General features: G+C 42.6%; 1 protein-coding gene and 1 long non-coding RNA gene across 2 annotated transcripts; one reads left to right on the forward strand and one right to left on the reverse strand.

The window, feature by feature from the left end:
* Window positions 1–1487: 1487 nt before the first annotated feature.
* On the reverse strand, window positions 1488–3401 carry LOC136004870 (uncharacterized). The gene is made up of 2 exons (XR_010608606.1): window positions 2670–3401; window positions 1488–1754 (listed from the first exon to the last, which is right to left on the reverse strand). It is a non-coding gene; the product is annotated as an uncharacterized LOC136004870 (long non-coding RNA).
* On the forward strand, window positions 2566–19617 carry SUCLG1 (succinate-CoA ligase GDP/ADP-forming subunit alpha). Its single transcript, XM_065661794.1, has 9 exons — window positions 2566–2872; window positions 11103–11206; window positions 12075–12191; window positions 13092–13304; window positions 13393–13450; window positions 15666–15749; window positions 16387–16538; window positions 17429–17617; window positions 18561–19617. Exons 1-9 carry the CDS (start codon window positions 2581–2583, stop codon window positions 18585–18587), a joined length of 1236 nt encoding a protein of 411 aa, XP_065517866.1. The 5' UTR covers window positions 2566–2580; the 3' UTR covers window positions 18588–19617.
* The last annotated feature ends 208 nt before the right edge of the window (window positions 19618–19825 follow it).

Below are 19825 nucleotides of genomic sequence, written 5' to 3' on the forward strand. Positions count from 1 at the left end.
TTGGAAATTATTGTTCTTAGATTAAATACCCAAATCTTTCTTAATCCTTTGGGCACCCCACTAGAACTGAGTCTGCTCTGAACTTTGGAAGGCAGCCTGTTACTGCTACCTGAGTGTTGCTAATTGCTGTATTGTTTCTTCCTGGGCCAAATGGTTTCTTTCTAGGCAGTTGGTTATATCAGTTAATGTTGGTGAGACAGAGTGTTCTCTGACAGGAACCAAACCACTGCATTAAATCATACAATCACATAGAATCATAGAATGGTTTGGGTTGGAAGAGACCTTAAAGATCATTCAGTTCCAACCCCCCAAAGGTTGGACACCTTCCAAAATCCTGAAACAACTGAAGAGAAGTTTATTTTTTCTCAATTCCATGGATGCTTGGCCAATTACATATAGTACAGCTGGTTTCCATACCCTGAAATTTTACTGTTTGAGTGATAATGACTTACATCAATATTAAGATGAAAAAGCCTCAATATGCATTCAGATTTTCAATGCAAATAACTGAAGAGATATTTCTGCTCCTGAGATTTAAAAATCCTCAACAAACTCAAACAAAGCAACAACCCAAACCCTCATCTTACATGATCCTACTAAAACCACTAAGGAATGCAGCTGTCTGTCTTTTGTCATGTTTGAACTCATGCCTAAATTATTTGAAGTGTATTTGATATCCAGCAGATGGACTTCTGACACTATACAGCTCAATATAAAAAGAAGAGGAATAACCCACTGTGTAATTTAGCTGGGGTCAAAAGCTCCAGATCTCCCTGTTGATAGGGAGTGGGACTCAGTCTGACCCATGCAGTGGGACAGTCCTGCTTGTCACTGCCACCTATGAACAGAGGTGAGGGGGGTCACTTAGAAATGGTTGGAGTTGTTATCGTTCCCTTTGGTTTTCTGTTACCCAGTCTCACTCATTCCTGTTGTGTGTTATTTTCTACATCAGCTTCTTTCTCTTCCCCTCCTAAAAACAGAGTTTTGCTGAGAAACTGCTAAAACCAAAACCTTCTCATACACAGAATAATAGAATGGTGTCCAGTTCTCTAATCCCCACAGGTGTCTTAGTGAGTACCTCAAGGCAAGGAAAAAATGATTTGGAACTGGATCCAGGTATAAACCCTTAAGCAGTGTGTGTTTTCCTTATAAAATCAGTGTATTTGTCCTTCTTTACCTATCTATACCTCAAAAGAAGCTGAACATTTGGATGCTTCATTTATTACTGCCTCATCCTGGACTCTGTTTTATGCCATAAAGCAAAATCAGGATGAAATCAGAGCATGACTTTGCAAGTTCAGTTTTGTCCTGAAGGAATGCTTTTGACTGTTCCTGCCCCCCTGCCCCATCTGTGCTCACAGGTACATGTTGTTTACACAGGTGATGAACTGACCTCTGTATGAAGCTCATGTAAGTTAAAGCATCTTAAAACCCCTTGTGGCAAGCCTCATTGAGTGGTTTCTTGTGACACCGATCTGAAGTCAATCTACTCATGGCTGAAATAACTTTATTTTTCAATAAATTAGCTGATTTCACATCTCTCCCTGATTCTTTCTACCTTTCTTGCAAGTCTCAGGTACACACATACCCTCTGTTTGCTCTGGAGAGGCCTCTCTTGTAATCATTGTCCCTGACACATGCTCTTCTTGTGAATGTTTGTTTAAACTCCTTGTCTTGTGGTTCATTAACCACATTCTCTTCCAGAATATGTGTCCCCTGATGTTTAGGAGACAGAAAACGCTGCTGTTAAGAACCTGTGTAGGGAGGAAAGAAAACACTAATTATTGTTTCAGAACTGTGCTGCTTGATTTACTAAAATACACTCCTTTTCCTGCCCCAGGTAAGTAAACTGCCCATGCTGAATGAGAAAGAGGATTATCAGTTCTCTTTCATTTTTTAAATGCAATTTAATCTCAAACCATCCAACCCCAATGAAGTCGTGGGTGCTTAGGGCTTTCTCTTATGAGGCTGCCCATTACACCTGTGTGGCTCTTCCCAGCACCACTGCTGTATCCTCATGTCTTGCAGCGCTTGCTCAGCATGGTCAGAGGGTTTTTGCACTCTTTCTACAGTGCTTCAAGCAAATCACTATCAAAGAGGTCAGTCAGCACAGAATCATAGAACGGCTTGGGTTAGAAGGGACATTAAAGCTCATCCAGACCCAACCCCCTGCCACGGGCTCCAAACCCTGTCCAACCTGGCCTTGAGCACTGCCAGGGATGGGGCAGCCACAGCTTCTCTGGGCACCCTGTGCCAGCGCCTCAGCACCCTCACAGGGAAGCATTTCTTCCTTATTGTCTGGCCTATATCTACCCTCTTTGGGGCAACATATTTCACTTGGATCGCTCAATTAACTTGTATGTGGGTTTATGTATCACTCAATTAGAAGACACCAAAACCTATTTGTGACATCCGCATGAAGCCTCCCGAGCTGTAACCCCTTTGGCTTGTTTGGAACGCTTCTCCTCACCTTTACAGCTAATCTATCCACGTACAAAGGCGACTTTCAACAGGCAGGCACAGCACAGCCATCAAAGCAGCTGCTGGCCCGCGTTTAACCCATCAGGGCCGGCCGTCACCATGTCCCCTCCCGGCACCACCCCCGCCACCACCTCACGGCTCGGACTACAACACCCACAAAGCACCGCGCACCGCCCCCATTGCCTCACCTCTGATTGGTTCTACCAACGGAGGGGCCTCTGCGATGAGCCAATCCGCGCGGAGGGCTGCCCCGCGCCACGCCGGGGTGGGCAGTGCTCAGGCGCCGCTCAGGGTCGCCCGCCGCGCTGCGCCGGGCCGGTGTCATTGCCGAAGGGGACGATGTCTCGCTGCAGCCGCGCCGCCGCCCGCCTGCTGGGCCGCTTCCTCCGCCGTGAGTACCGACCCGCCGGCACCACCCCCGAGCGCCGGGCCGCGGGCGCTGCGGGGCCCTCCCCGCTGCCTGGCAACCGCGCTCCGCCGCGGCCTGCTTCCCCCCTGCCGCCGTCCCCGGGCCGTGCCTCCGCTGTAGGCCGCGGGGTATGAGGGGCGGGCGGTGCGCGGCCGGGGCCTGGAGGCGAAGGGAAGGGGCCGGGCCTACGGCGGGGCAAGGTCACCCGGGGAGGGGAGCGCTCCGCCGTGCCCCCGCGGTATGGGCGGGCAAACGCCGCGCCTGGGCCTCGGTGAGCGGCGAGCCGGTGGGGCTGTGTCCCCGCAGGCCGTGGGGCTATGGGTGCTGTTACCCGGAGCCGGCCGCCGCTCCTCGGGGCGGGGGTGAGGCGGGGGTAGGCTCCTCTAGGGTCAGGGGAGGGGAAAACTGCGTTTAAGAGTTAGGAAGAGTTCCTGCGTTGAGGGTGGTCACCGTAGGGATGGGCACCCGGAAGAGTTGTCCCCGCTGTTGTATCTCCGGAGCTCCTGAACACTCGACGAGGGCCAGAGGAAGCTCATAGAGTTGGATCTAGGCACTGTGGTTTTGATGAGAGACCTCTTGAGGGCCCTGAGTTGTGCTGTGATTGCAGTACACGTTGGTAGAGTTGGTTTTGCTGTCAAGAATAAGGTTCTTTGCCTTTAGTTGTGAGCAGGGGCAGTCTGAGGCTCCTGTGTCAGCTTGGAAGTTTTTATATGTGCCGTTCTATAGATCACAATAAAAAATAAAATGCCTTTTTATTTGTTTTCCCTTTTCAGTGTGCTTTTTTGTGCAGTTAAAGCTGCATCCACTACTGAAACCAATATGGGCATGCCTAGGCACAAGAGCAGTTTCTTGGGGTCTAAACTGAGGGATTGGTGCATTAATCGTGGTTCTTGCAGCTAAGAATGTATGGGCAAACTTAAACCTACCTCATTTTGCTGCACCCGTTGTGTTTTGTCCAGGTGTGATGGTATCTTACAGGTCAGGGTCTAGTAATGTGATCCCACAGCGTTGTAAGGTGAGTTGTTCCTGTGGCACACGTACCATCCTATGAGGTATCAATTCCTACCTCTTCTCCTCCATGGGCAGAAAGCTGTGTTTTCTTACCGTACTGTTAATTTCTGCTCTTTGAATTGGCTCCTTGAGTCCGATAAGAATTGGTTCTGATGGAGGGGAACAGATGGGAATGTAGCATTACAGTCTAGCTTAATTGTACTCCTAGCAAAGCTACTCTTGGATGCAGTTTCATGTGTTTAAAACCTCACATTGTTCCTTTTAGAAGTAGCAGTATTCAGGGAAGAGTGCTTAAAATGATTTGGGGGGTGTAAAGGAGAAGTAGTGTAAGTGGTTCAAGAAGTGTTCTGTTTGCAACAGTTCATGTCTTAAAGAAACTCCTGCAAGATGAAATAGTCCTTCATTGGAAACCTTTGTTAGCTTGCTACTCTTTACAAAGAGATAAAAAGCTGCTGAAACCTTACATTTGGACTTTGTACATAGGTTTTCAGTAGCAAATACTTAACATCTGCTTCTTTTGGTGATTTAAAAGCATGAGTTTCTAGAGCGTTCTGTTGCAAGAGATGCAATATCTGGTTTTGTTGATTCTGAAGGAAACATGCAGGACGTTTATCCCTAAGGTTCAGTTCAGGAAGTTGTGAAAACATGGTATGAAATATGTCAGTGCTTGCTCAAAGGTCTGTTCAGAGCACTGATTGTATATGGACAGAGTCAAGCAAGACCTGTGCTGGTCTATACCACACTTCGAAGAGTCTGTATGGGCACCTTAGCTGTGATTGGAAGAGTCAGGATTAAGGATTTTATGTTCTGAGCATGTTAGAAAGCTTTGGAGAGCTTGCAGATTAAAAGATTACAGTAAATTATGTGAATAACCCTGGCAAAGAATTGCTGCAGAAATAACAATCCAACCTGAAGGATTCATTGATTGTTTCTATGTCAGCACTGTGGAAAGAGGGAAGCTCACAGACCTCTAGCTGCATGTGTTCTTAGTGGGGTAGGTATGGGGAAAACTAGTCTGCTGGTTACAAGAAATAGTTGATTTGTGCTGTAAAGACCATATTTATTTCCTCAAGGACCTGCAGTTTCACTGAGGTACTTCACTTCGTTTAAGCTTCAGAGATCTGGAAGAAAGCTGTTCTTTAAAATGCCGTTGTGTCTTCTGTGGATCCTGTAGCTGGTGATGACCATTGCAATAGAATCATAGGATGGTTTGAGGCAGAATGAACCTTAAAGCTCATCCAGTTCCAACCCCCTGCAACAGACAGGGACACTTTCCACTAGAGCAGGTTGCTCCAAGCCCCATCCAGCCTGACCAGTTCGCACTGCCAGGGATGGGGCAGCCACAACTTCTCTGGGCACCCTGTGCCAGGGACTCAGCATCCTCACATGGTAAAACATTGCTTCCTAATATCTAATCTGACTCTTCCCTCTGTTATGGGAATGCCATTTCCCATTGTTCTGCCACTACACACCCTTGTAAAAAGCTGCTCTCCAGCTTTCTTGTTAGATCCCTTTTAGGCACTGGAAGACTGTTGTAAGTTCTCCTCAGAGCCTTCTCTTCTGGCTGAACAAGACCAGCTCTCGGCCTGTCTCCAGAGCAAAGGTGCAAGGAGTAGAGATTTTTGATTAGGAAAGAGAGGAGCGTTGAAAGGGCTGTTCTTCTCTGAATGTCATTTCCTATTAGTCCCAGTTTTGTTTCAGTGTGGTAGGTGTAGCATAGTCATTGCATCTGTCCTTTCCAGCCTGATTAATTAAATTACTTGGTTCTTACCACGTTCATAGATAGGGGTTTCCATAATTAACAGGAATTTGGCAAGAGAAAGATGAGAAGAGAGAGGCCAGGGAGTGATACCTGGAAATCCTCTGAGCACATAATCCTCTTAATCCAAAGAGTAAAATATTCTGAGCAATCCTTCAATAGCATGAAAACCTCTGTGAATAAGAATCAGCTTCTCCTAAACTGGTATCTTTAAGGCTGAATTCTGTAGAATGGTTTGGGGAGGGGAGAGAGTTATTCAGACATAACTGTGTGTGTGAACATACGGCCTGATGATGACAGCTAAAACCTAATAAAGAACTAGGGTGGGAAACTCCTTGTGGAATGTTCTTGTTAATATCAAGCTTCTTGTCATTAAACTCTGACATTTCCTGCAGCGCTTTGGTCTTTGCCACACTTGAAGTGTCTCTACTCTTCTGTAATGTCAGAAGCTGTCCAGAACTGTTTCTGTTCTGTCCTCTTCAGGCAGTGATTTTGTAGGTGGAGGAAGAAGAAAGGAAATGGTCAGAATAATGCAAATTGAACATGTACAAAATATTGACAGGATTTCTCAGAAATAAACGGAAGGTCTGTAACTGGTGGAAAATAAGGGAAGGGGGGAAATCTGTGTGTGAAAAAAAGACTTGGCATTTTAAGTAGAGCTTTTTAGACCTCAATCCTTCCTTGGGTTTCCCCAGAGCCTCCAGTTTCCGCATTTGTATTGGAGCCTGTATGATTTCTAAGGCATCTTTCCTGACATAGATAGCAGAAATGAAAAATATTTCCCTTCATCTTCAGGTTCCCTGCTTATTTCAGGGAGTAATCGAGGAAGAGTTTCACTTGCTATTTTGAAAAGTAGCAACATAAGAAAGGAATCTTTGCTGTTTCCCCTTGCTTTTATATTGAGCACCCTCAAATGCTAGCTCAGCTTCCAAACACTACTTGTTTTTCGGGGTGGGCTGGTATAAATGTGGGTAAGAGGGAGGCACTTTGTTGGGTTCTTGTCCATAGCTCTAGGAAAGCTTGCAAGAAGTCCTGAAAATAACAGGTAATTTCAGTGAGGAAGAGATTTAGCCCTGAATATCTATACTGTCATGTGGCTTGCACAACCCAAATAAGCTGGAGGTTGGACTAGATGACCTTTAAAGGTCCTTTTCAACCTGAACTTTTCTGTATTTCTGTAAAATATAGCTTGGGTTGTATGTTTTAAATGAGATTTGTGCTTGGGAAGTGCTGCTGCTCAAGGGTTGCCTGAAAGCTTGGTGTAAACAGTATTTACATTCAATGAGTGCTTGAAATTAGCTTATGGATGGGTCAGATTTCTTAGTAACATGTAAATTCATGTTCGGACTTCATTATAAATAATAGGGTGGTTTGCAGGCTACTTAATTGTAATGCACAAGTTAAAGCCATTCTCAAAGCTACAGATTGTGGGGTTTCTCTTAGAAGCAAACGTAGGTGCATTTTCCTCCTGTATTGCAGTGAGCTCTGAGCTGTGCTGGGGCCTTTATTCCCTGGAAATGCCAGAGCAACTACCATCCGCCTCTCTGTCCCTTAGTTTCTTCCAAGGTTTCTTTGCTGTAAAACAACTTATGTTTGATATACAGTCTCATACCCCTTTGCTAAATTTAGCTTTTCCATTTCAAGTCTGTCTTGGGACAACAGGGTTTTGGTATTTGAGCACTTTTCGTAACTATTTGGTTGTCCTGTACAATAAATGAAAATAGGTTCTTGCCACAGTGCATTTGCTTGTAGCTACGTGGAAGCTAAAGTACTGGAAAGCCAAGATGAATGCATCTTGTTATTTGTAGAACTACTTTAAAACCACAAAGCATGCAAAACGGAACAGGGATGGAGCAGAAGTGAAAAGATTGCCTGGGAAAGATTATCCAGCTTTGTATTTAATACTCTTTACTAAAAGTCTGTAACAGGCCTTTGTTGGACACGGCAATGTTATGTCAGAGCTCTGATTTAACAAAATAAAGCATTTTCACTCTGATTTGGGGTTGATAAGCGTTGTCCTTATGCTCTAGGACTTCATCTGGAGCCTGCACCTTTGTAATTTGGCCTGTAATGTAGACGTGTGCATTAAAATAGCATCAGCAGTGAGTTTGGCTTTTACTGGTTCATGGCTAAAGAGCAACAACTTTTTTTCCTTCTTCTGTATTTTTTCTTTTTTTCCTCCTGTCTTGTTCTAGCAACATGCTTTTACACTTGGGCACCCAGATTTAGCCTAGGAAAAGCAATTGCGTGAACGGGTGTTGGACGCTGTAAAGCGGTACGAGCTGGTGAATGAAAGTCCTGGCTGGAAACTGAAACTTGGGTTCTATTTCTAACTCTTTATCTGCTGTGAACTTAGGCATGCCATTTCCATTTCCCACCTGTTTCTTTCTCATCTTGTATCCCTCTTAATATTTAAATAGCCAGGTGTTTGTACCTAGGACTTGCCGTTTGTGCCATGGAGAGCAGAACTTCTTGACCGATGCCCCTGCTGTGCTGATAACTGGGCAAACCTTTCTGCTTCAGACAGAGCTATGAACAGAAACACAGAGCTGTGTCATGTCAGTTTAATACCACCCCAAACTCACTCATCCAGCCCAGTAAATGCAAGCTGATATGCATATGTATGTATTTTAAATATATTGCTTCCTAGATGCGTGTCCGTGCTAAACTGCCTCTCTCAAGACCTTAAACAGCTCCGGCCTATAGCCAATCTTTTTTGAACCAGCCCTATTTTCTCTGAACCAGGACTCTTCAGTAACACAAGAGGTACATACAATTTTCAAGAGTAAATCCATACAAAGCTCTGTAGAATTTAATCTGTCTTTTAGTTACCAGTGCCTTTTCTTTCCCCTTCTTTTTGGTACTTTGATAGCATGGAAAATGCTCAAGAGCTTCTTATCCTTGAAAAATGTATTTCTATAGTCTTTTCAAAACTGAGAATTGACAGACTTGAGCTTTCAGAAACATATTTGTGCAAGGTTATAAATACCTGAAAATAGATGTGGAATGGACAGCTGAACTGGGCCTGTAGAATTGCTTTTATGGTAAAGGTGTAGCACAGACACTACGTGTAAAATACAGATTTGAATTAGTGTTGCCTGTCCTTTACCTTTGTAGGCACATCAGAGGGCTTTCAAAACATGCACTTCTGGAAGCCCATTGGGTGCCCTGCGAAGCATTACTGTTGGTAGGTCATTGCTGTAGCACCTTCTCTAGGTGATCATCCTCTACTTTCGTCAGGGTTGGGTTTCACGTTGTCACATCTCCTTCTCTACAAAGGGGATCATCACCTGCTTTCCTCAAGGTTGGGTTTCACTTGGTCACATCTCATGCCCAGGAGAGATTGCCTGGATGGCTGGGGTCAGGTAGACTGATGCCCTGCTCTCCTAACCAGCAGCCCAGATGTTTCTCTGCTTCTTTTGTGTCTCCTTTGCTGGAGGCAGGCTGCTGTTTGCCAGTAGTGCGTTTGAATGGCTTGATGTTGCAGCACAGGGCAGCCTAGGAAGGCTGAGGTGTTGGTCAAGTACAAAGACCATACTGTGCTGTCTTGTGTAGCTGTAGCAAGACTTTTCTCTACCATTGCACAGCCAGCCTCATCACCCTGTTCATTATCTTACCTTCAGACGTGTTTTATCTATTACTGCTTTGTATTTCTTCTTGGATGAATATGTGATTTGGGTTAAAACCCTGCATACCCTTTCACTACTTGTGTTACAAGTTTACTGCATGCTTGTCCATACATTTCTCTTTAAAATCTAGCTGAGTTTCCCTTTATGCTGGTCTGAAGATGAGGTGCTGCTACAGCTCCTCAAAGAACAGCAGGAGGTGGTTGGAGTTGAAGCTCTGTGCTGTCAGTGTTTTCTAAGAACAGAGTAAGGACTTTAGATTCAGCGATATCACTATTGTCTGTAGGCTTCTTCTGGCATGGTTTTGTTTCCTTCTCACTCTTTTGGAATAGAATTAAAGCATAAGAGCAACATATCACTAAAATTTACTTGGCAAAAGTACTTGCGGAAGAGTGCTGTGTAGCTCTGTGGTAGAAATGTGCATACATGGATCTTAAATGTTCTGCACTTTTTTAATACCCCACTGAAATTATGGTATTACAAAATGTTTATAAACAGAAAAAATACCTCCCTTGTACATAGAACAGTCCAGGGAGCAGGATTCAGAATCTTTTTGTTTCAACTTCACTTTTTACTTCCTTAAATCTGAAGTGGTAATGTTTTAAAGGAGCCGAAGAGGTATAAAGCAGTGCTCTGGTATCAGTTTCTGTATTAGGATTGGACCCTCCTGTATTCACTCTAAGCACAAAACATGGTTTTTATCTAAAACGCTTACAGAGAGTAAATCAGTTCTGATCCCCTCAAAACTCTGGTATTTGAAAAAGCATATGGCCATGAATATAGGCAGTGTGTGCATCCTTTTTATACCAGAAGACCTCTTTTTCCTCCTCATCTCAAGCTTTGGTGACATTCTCTGCATTACTTTTTTAATCATTTGATGTCAACACATCTTTCCCTTCAGCAGAGACGCAGTCATTCTCCTTGTCTCTCTGATACCAGCGTGCATTGTGCTCTTTTTCTGTAGTTGTATTGTTATGTTTTGTATTTCAGTATCAGAGTTGTAAGAATTACATTGAAAATCATTCTATAGAAGCATTCTGGTGAGCTCTTTTCTCACAAGCTCAAGTGATGCTCAGGCTCCTGTGGCTAGGCATCCACTGGAAAAAGGTCTCCTGGATGTCTTGCTTGGCGTTAGGTTTCACCTGGGCTGAGGGATCTTCAGCCTCTTCAGTATCCTCTCACTGCCACACTTGTGGGAATTATAACACGGTACCGATGTAGTAACAGCCTCTGGAATATAGGGATTTTAGTTCTGCATTGTCACTTTGTGCAGAGTTTCTTAGAGGATGGAGAATGGTCATTTGTAAATGAAAATAATGGTTAAGAAGTTTCTGTCGTTTGTTGTGATGAATTCTGATATTAAGTACTCAATATGAGAAATACCTAGCCTGATTAGGAAAGAAATTCATCACTGTGAGGGTGCTGAGGCACTGGCACAAGGTGCCCAGAGAAGCTGTGGCTGCTCCATCCCTGACAGTGTTCAAGGCCAGGTTGGATGGGGCTTGGAGCAACCTGCTCTAGTGGCAGGTGTCCCTGCCTGTGCAGGGGTTGGACCTGGATGAGCTTTAAGGTCCCTTCCAACCCAAACCATTCTACGATTCCTAGCAAACTGTTATATCACACTGATAGAATGAACTGCAGGTGTTTAATGACAAGCATTGCATGCAGCTTTAAGAGCTGCTTTTTAGAATATGACCTTCTGGATCAATTCATCTTTTGATATAAGCATTAATATATATTCAGTTACTGCATAGGATGGTTTTGACTAACAGAGCAGTGGATTAATGGTTTGCACCCTCATTTTTTTTCTCTCCAGTGCAACAGAATGGCGTACGACACTGCTCCTACACGGCATCAAGGAAAAACTTGTATGTTAACAAAAATACAAAGGTTATCTGTCAGGGTTTTACAGGCAAACAGGTATGTATTTAAAGGATTTTTTCTGTCACCCTTTCAGGTCAGAAAGTTAGTTGGCTGAAAAATGTAATAACATAAAATGGATTATATGCTGACTTTGACTGCGTTGATGGGGAGCTGAACATCATGATCAGGAAGGTCCCTTCAGCAGTGTAGTTTCCTTCCTCTGGTCCAAATGGACACTCATATTCAGCCATACTAGGTATTTTTTCACTTGTGTACAAGCTTAAAACTTGGTTTTGAGTCACCTCTATTGTATTACTTTTGTTTCTTGTTCTTCCTGCTGGTCTTCAGCCTTTGAATTGTATCCACCTGAAAGGGTTTCTTTGTAAAAGGAGTTTTGCAGGAACCTACTAAAACTATCATTTTAGAAGTGCCTCTTTCAGAAATGCCTTTGAATGTCAATGCCTATTAGTTAAGTTTCTGTTTTTATTTCAAGATACTTAATAGTTTTCTCACATCCCCTCTTTTACACCTTCACAAGGGGAGAAGGCTGCTTTTACTACAACTGTCAGCTAGTCATGGATGAGAGTGCAAATTTCTTCTATTTCGTTACAGTGTTCATCTGCCAGGCTTGATATGGGAAATAAAATGTGGCTGTTAAGTCTGCAGGCGTATTAGGAACACACAACAAAATACACTTTAGTGTGCAACCACAGTGCTCTGATTTAAAAGAAAAAGCATAGCATATTCTGGAGGCATTTAAAACATGATGCACTCTTTAAAATAAGTGATGGTATATATGTAGTGAAAGCTTCCCTTCTTGTTGTAAATTTAAGTGCCTTCAGAGTTACAGGTAACATCAACTGCTTTTGGTTCATTTTGTTTGCTATTACATGCCTTTTAACTTTACTTATTTTCTCTCTCATAGGGCACCTTTCACAGCCAGCAGGCATTGGACTATGGCACCAATCTAGTTGGAGGAATTTCTCCAGGGAAAGGGGGGAAAACTCATCTCGGTCTGCCTGTGTTTAATTCTGTGAAGGAGGTAATTTGCAGCAGTGACTGGAGGGCAAACAGTTTAATGCTGCTGAAGGGCTCCTTATGTCGTTGCTTACACTGAAGAGACATTTAGGCCATAGATGTCACTGTGCATGGAGTGAAGTAGAAGCCTTGTAAAAGCGGGAGCATTCAGTGTGGTCAGCCATGAGTTTGGCTTCCACTGTGAAGTTGATACACTTACTTTATGCATACAACTAGTTCCTCATTGATCTTGGTGTGTATGATGAATTTTTAGCTAACTGTTACCTAAGGCTCTGAAGACAGGCTGAGAGAGCTGGGCTTTTTCAGTCTGGAGGGAGACCTTGGAGCAGCTTCCAGTAGCTAAAGGAGCCAACAAGAAATCTGGAGAGTGACTTTTTACAAGGCATGTGGGGGTAGGACAGGGAGAAATGGCTTTATACTGAAAGAAGCTAGGTTTAGATTAGGTGTTAGGCAGAAGCTCTTCCCTGTGAGGGTGCTGAGGCGCTGGCACAGGTTGCCCAGAGAAGCTGTGGCTGCCCCATCCCTGGCAGTGTTCAAGGCCAGGTTGGACACAGGGGCTTGGAGCAGCCTGCTCTAGTGGAAGGTGTCCCTGCCTGTGGCAGGGGGTTGGAACTGGATGAGGTTTAAGGTCCCTTCCAATCCAAACCATTCTATGAGTCTGTGATTCTATGATGGTGTTCAAGGGGCAGATCCTATCTAGCCAGTGGTTAGTTCTCAGTTCCTTAGTTGCACAGTTTATATCCCATTTTCACTGGATTTAACACTTGCCTGGATTATAGTAGGTTAATCCATAACAATTTACTTAATTTATACTTGTGAATGGATGTATTTTAATAACTAGTTATCACATGTTCTCTTCAGCCCCACTAAATACCCAATACCTTTTTTATTATGTCCATTGTAGGCCAAAGAACAAACCGGTGCTTCTGCCACTGTTATATATGTACCTCCTCCATTTGCTGCTGCTGCGATCAATGAAGCAATCGATGCAGAAATGCCCTTAGTTGTTTGCATTACTGAAGGTATTCCCCAGCAGGATATGGTTCGGGTTAAACACAGACTGCTTCGGCAGAGTAAGACTCGACTAGTGGGTCCCAACTGCCCTGGAGTCATCAATGTAAGTGACTTCTGGATTTGCTCCAAGGCTGAACCATTCTTAGTGATGGTTTGAGTGTTCCATCTGACTTCTCCCACTCTTTCCTTAGCCTGGAGAATGTAAAATTGGTATCATGCCTGGTCACATTCACAAGAAGGGAAGAATTGGTGAGTTTTTGAATATTTATGCATCATCTAAAGCTAAAGTATGGTGCTCTGGTGTTCTTACTCATGAGGCTAGTTACATCCTGCCCTGAAGACAATTAACACGTTGTATAACAGCTTGTCTGTCCTTCAGTTTGAGACCGAACTTCGCCATTATCAATCCTGAAAGCCTAAATATCAGTCAGTCAGCCATAGCAAGCATTGAGTACTGGTGATAGAGGCAAAGCAATTGGAAGTTTCCTTAGGTAATGTCATTGACTTAATTTTCTTAACACTCTGCTTTGAGGATACTTCCATTTATCCTTGGGATTTGAGAGCACTAAGCTCTCCAGTGCTGTTTGTTCCAAAAGCCTGGCTCGTGAGGACTAAGATCCTACGCCTATAGTGAGCTCAGTATTGTAGCAGAAAGAAGAGATTATAGGCAAGTTTATAACATAATTTGGATAATTACACCATGATGGATGGGAGTGACAAATGCACCCACTTCTGAGACAGTGGTGTTAAGGTCAGAAAGGCAGTGACTTGTTCATAATCATATGTTAGTTACACACCCTGTTGCATGCACTGACTTCTGTTGGTTCCTTGTTCTAAACTATGGAAATAACAACTTGATTATTTTAGAAATAATGATGTTCAGGAGCTATAAAGAAAATTCTTCCAAAATAGGTTTTTGTACTTAAATAGAGCTTCAGAAACATTGTTGTTGACATCCCGCACTGCTGCTGTCTGTCAGTGAAGTAACCAGGTTAACTCAAGCACAGTACCCTTTCCACTATTACCATTTTCTTGATGAAGAGTGTGTTTCCTGTGGGGAAAACCTGTTCAGTGCTCTTGAACTATGTGGACTCAGTGCAGTTTTTCTAACACAACAATCTGTCTCTGCTACTTAACCACTTCCTACATGAGAATAATCTGTACCTGGCGAATGCTGGAGGATGCATTAACATTGGTGATACATCTCTAGCTTTCAGAAGTACCCATAAACCTGGAACTGGAAAACCAGGAGACTGCAGTTACCTTTACAGATACCATGAAGGCATTGCTCTATGACTCTAAAAGGCAACATTAACTGATGTTGCCCTGGGCTCCCTTCTGAATCAAAGTCCTCTTTAGATTTTCCAGATATCTACAAGAGATGCTTTGTAATCACAGGATACTGCAATCTGAATGTGAAGCACACCAAGTGTGAAAGAAAACGTGAAATCCTAAATCTAGGTGCTCCCACCTATGCTGGAAATGTTTTCACGGTGATCAAGGGCCAGGGAATAAATATGTAACTTTGCCATCCTCCCAGCCTCGTCTAACGCTATGACCTTTGGTGATGTGCTCCCCAGCTTTCTATTACTGGAGGTGTCCAGGAATCATTTGTTAATTTTGGGATGCAAGCTATAAATATAGTCTTTGGGCCTTTATCTGTAGCTTCTCTGAGGCAATCTGATCTTGATAGTAAACAGGAAGCTCTTTGCAAACATAGCAAGGAAAAAACCTTTGCTAGTAGACATCTGAGCTGTCCAGCAGTATAAGCCTTTGATAAAACCAGAGTTACTTGTCTAGTGGTATATTTTTTTCTTCTGTTCATCCAATATGCTTATTATGTTCCTTTTTAGATGGCTTGAAGTAGATGGAAGGTGATGACCTTTTCTGTTTTCCCTTTTGTATTATTAACAGAAATCTTTACTTGGAAAAATGACCAAAACCCCATGCAAATATTTTTGCCCCTGATCTAGGCTGTGTATTACCTTCCATCCTGAATTTAAAACTGGGGTTGTGGTCTCTTGTAATACTGTGATGGAGATGCTGAATGTGTATTGTAGAACAGTGAGCTGCAGCAACATACACCGTAATAGTGGTGACTTTCATTGTGCAGTGTATTTCTGTTCTGGAGGATCTCTCATGTGCCTGGCTATGCTGGAGATGGGATTAATATAGGATTCTTTTGTTGGGCTGTTTCGAGTTCAGTGCGTCAGCTACTTGCATACAAGACAAGATGTATATTCTTCTACTTTGTTTGCAGGTTTAGTCTGTTGACAATTAACTGTCCAAAATGCCAAACAAGAAATAGTATAGACAGAATCTGATATAGAATTTTCATATTCTAGAAAACCTGGCATCTCATGTTCAGTTTATTAAAGTGATTTTCATAAACATAAGACCAACTGCCTCTAATCATGCACTTTACTATATTAGTGTTGAGTTTATCACCTTTTCTTTCCTCAAGGTATTGTGTCAAGATCTGGAACCCTGACATATGAAGCTGTTCATCAGACAACGCAAGTTGGATTAGGGCAGTCCTTCTGCGTTGGTAGGTTTCCTCAGCCTGTTGTACCTACACTAATCTGCTTCTTTACAAGAAGAAATCCAAAGTAATATCTTTTTGCAAGCATAGAAATGGCTGAATGGCACTTATCTTGAGAACTCAGATCCCTGTGTGCTGTGAAGAGTATAAGCCTTCTCTATTACCATTTCTGCATCAGATTAATAGAAGCCTAAAACAAGAGATTTGAACAGAACTGCCAGCAAACATGATGTCAATTTGGAAACAGGTTTTCCAAAGAGGTTTGATATTATAAAGGGATAAGGCATTCTGAGGCATTTAGTTGGGTATGTTAAGTGAATTCACTTTTCTTACAGCAAGATTCTAGAGCTGGGCTGTTGGTCCTGCTGTGTCTTATACAGAGCCTCTGTATAAGGCATCATATTTTGCATATGGTCAGAAGGGTGATTACTCAGATATCACAGCTTTTTGTAAATTGGGTGGATGTTTGGAGCAGGAATTTAGCATATTCTGACTTGAAAAGCCATCAGAGCTGCCCCTTTTGTGTGCCTTTGGGAATACTGTTCATACTGAAACTTACTTTGAAGCTTTTATTGTAAATGCAGCATCATTATCTTCAGTCAGTCTTTTTTTTTTTTTTTTTGTGATTTTAATTCTTTTTCAGGGATTGGAGGTGATCCCTTCAATGGAACTAATTTTATCGACTGCCTTGATGTCTTCCTGAAGGATCCTCACACTGAGGGGATCATATTGATTGGGGAAATTGGAGGAAATGCTGAAGAAGATGCAGCAGCATTTCTGAAAGAAAATAACTCTGTAAGTCTTAAGCAACTTGCTTCCAGACACCTTGGTAGTTAGACAATGTCTTTGCCATGTCAGAGAAAACTCAGTTCAATCTCTCCTTTCTACTTGCAAAGAAATCAAAGTCATACTCATATTAAAGAAAAATGGTTGAAAATAGGAGCTTTGTCCAAATGAAATCTATCTGGAGAGTAATGTCATCTTTAGATTTTTAGTTCTGTAATGATATTAGTAGGAACATTCTGTTTCTTACAATATATATGGCTCTGTAAGAAACATAGAATCATAGAATAGAATACTTGTGGTTGGAAAGGACCTTAAGATCATCCAGTTCCATTCCCCTTGCCATGTGCAGGGATGCCTCATGCTAGACCATGTCACCCAAGGCTCTGTCCAGCCTGGCCTTGAACACTGCCAGGGATGGAGCATTCACAGCTTCCTTGGGCAACTCATTTGAGTGCCTCACCACCCTCACAGTAAAGAACTTCTTGCTTATACCTAACCTGAACTGCCCTCGTTTCAGTTTGAACCCATTACCCCATGTCTTATCGCTACATTCCCTAATGAAGGGTCCCTCTCCAGCATCTCTGTAGCCCCCTTCAGGTACTGGAAGGCTGCTCTGAGGTCTCCACGCAGCCTTCTCTTCTCCAGGCTGAACAGCCCCAATTTTCTCAGCCTATCTTCATACAGGAGGTGCTCCAGTCCCCTGATCATCCTCGTGGCTTACTTCTGGTTTATGATAAGAAGTAAAAGCATTCCATACTCCTCAGACTCTAGGTTCTGTGTTGTCTGAAGTTTCTACCTGTTTGATATCTTTGCCTGGCTAGTTTATATTGAAAATAAATACATAAACCTGCTATCTGGAATTGCTCCCCCATGTAACAGGATCTTTGCTTTCTTCACAGGGTCCTAATGCCAAGCCTGTGGTGTCATTCATAGCTGGTCTGACTGCTCCTCCAGGCAGACGGATGGGTCATGCTGGAGCAATCATTGCTGGAGGAAAGGGTGGAGCTAAAGAGAAGATAGCAGCTCTTCAGAGTGCTGGTGTTGTTGTCAGCATGTCTCCTGCTCAGCTAGGTAGCACCATCTACAAGGTTCGTTGCTTGGGAGTTGATATATGTGCTTATCCAGCTGCTTTTGAGGGAATACAAGTTGGGAGTGGATCTCTTACCTAGATATTCTGCAGCTCTGAACTTAAACATAAGAACTCTATTGACTGAACAAGCTGCAGTTATTACTTAGATAATATACCCACTTAGTGTTGCCTTTATAGAAAAGTCAACAGCAAAATAGGGATTACATTTTGCTTTAAAGTGTCAGAATTGTTGAATTCTGTTTTCTGGATGTAAAGAACCTAAATTAATTTAACTTATGAAAACACTCTTTGAAAGCAGAGCATTTGAGGTCAGAGGGCCTTGACATGGAAGTCTCTTTATTTTAGGTACTAAGTCAGAATTATGTCTGAATACATACAGCTGAAAAAGTTATGTATGGAATAGGATTACTTGCTTTTATCTTAATGCGTATCAGAAAAAAGGGCATTGCTTCACACTTAGAGAAGATGTATAATTCAGCCGTGCTAGGTACTTCTTTTTTCCCTGTGCCAACTGTACAGTACAGCATCCTCACAGGCTGCAGTGGGATTGTTCCCTTCTGTTGTTTTTCCTTTACTACAGTGAAAATCTTTACTTAGATGCCTCCCTGGCTTGAGTCCTTTACTGTTAGGATGCTATTGCAGTTCTTACACAGAATTAGTGTTTCTCAAGCCTGTTATGCTATGCCTGAGAGCAAATGGTTCCTTGACAGCAGTGCAATCGCTGACTGGAGACTAACACTACTAGTTTTTCATAGCTGGTTTGTTAATGTGAAGTGGGAGAATGCTTATTCTCCTTTCCCCAGTATGCATTTTATATTTTAGTGTTTAATACTTAAAATCAGATTTGCTAAGATAAATACAAAGTAATTTAAAATGAAATAGTGATAGAAGTGTTTTCTAACACCCCCCCCCCCCCGGTTATGTCTGTGTGCTGTTTGCAGGAGTTTGAGAAAAGGAAATTGCTGTAAGAGAAGACACTCTGGAATTCTCTCTCCAAGACATCAGTGCAGCACCTGGCTTCCGCTTATCTTTTGTCTGCTAATCTTCAGTTGCCCAAAGGACTGACACTGGTCTATGAATTTGACTTGGAAGCCATAAACCTCCTGGCTAAACCTGTTTTGATGTCTCCTTGGTTTCAGACATTATCACCTCATTGTAAATCCCAGCAAATTAATAAATCTACTAGTAAATCAGATTCATCTGTTTGAATTCCTGAAGCAGAGCCATTTCTTCCATCAGCATAAATAGTCTTTTGTAACCTAAGCACTGCCTGTTTTTAAGGTAAAGTCACTTCTAGCGATGCTTTTAAGGAGCAAGGCACTGACTTTATGCAAGTATCACACTTGGCTTTATTTTTACAAAATCCAGTCTTACCTGTTTGTTGCTGGCAATTATGTTTGTTTGAACACTAGGCCAAAGTTTCCGTCCATCAAACCAAAGCTGCTGGATCTGAAGGGGTTGCTTGTTGATCCACGTAGCTGGATATGCCTGAAGTCCAGACTTTCGAGGCTGATAAGCCATGCACAGTGTAGTCCTCTACTGGCAAGGAATTCTGTTTGTTGTGTGGAGAGATGGAATTTTTATTCCCCCAAATGAATCTCATTTCCCTTGCAAATATATATTTACAATTGTCTGTAATGATGAAGATGATACGGTCTTTAGATTACATTACTTACAGTTCCTCTTTAACTAGGGTTGCACTACTTGTGTGTTCTGAAATCTCAATAACATTGGGACATGATAGAAGAGAGTTACTATTATCTGGAAAAGAATGTAATAAGGTAACTTTCTTGTTAACAACTGCCAGCACTGTAATGGAAAGCCCTTTTTTTTACTGTGGAAATAGCCCAAGCACTGTGTCTGTGTATGAGTGTTCCAAGTTTTATCGAGGTGGACTAAAGCTGGGATGGCTTTCTTTATATAGAGGACTGAAAGTTCATGTAACCTGGCACTTGTCTAAAGCAAACCTTGTGTTCCATAAAGGTGCTGTTATAAAAACCTGTGTCTTTGTTTGTTTAAAACTGGTCTTAGTTTTCTTACACTAATGCCTGTGGAATTTCTCTTCCTAATGCAAGCAGTAGGCAGGTACATTAATACTGTCATTTACTATTCCTAGAGCTAAGCCCTGACAAAATGCATAGGACATAGCTACTGCTCTGAATGTGTGTTAATGCACTTCATATACAGTCAGGCATCAGTCAGATGG

Source organism: Lathamus discolor, chromosome 1, assembly GCF_037157495.1.
Source record: "Lathamus discolor isolate bLatDis1 chromosome 1, bLatDis1.hap1, whole genome shotgun sequence".
NCBI classification, from domain to species: Eukaryota; Metazoa; Chordata; class Aves; order Psittaciformes; family Psittacidae; genus Lathamus; species Lathamus discolor.

Coding starts and splice junctions, on each gene's coding strand:
- SUCLG1 (XM_065661794.1), top strand. CDS start 2,581: ATGTCCCCTCCCGGCACCACCCCCGCCACCACCTCACGGCTCGGACTA. Junction 13,451..15,665: donor TCACAAGAAGGGAAGAATTG/GTGAGTTTTTGA, acceptor TCTTTCCTCAAG/GTATTGTGTCAAGATCTGGA. Junction 15,750..16,386: donor AGGGCAGTCCTTCTGCGTTG/GTAGGTTTCCTC, acceptor ATTCTTTTTCAG/GGATTGGAGGTGATCCCTTC.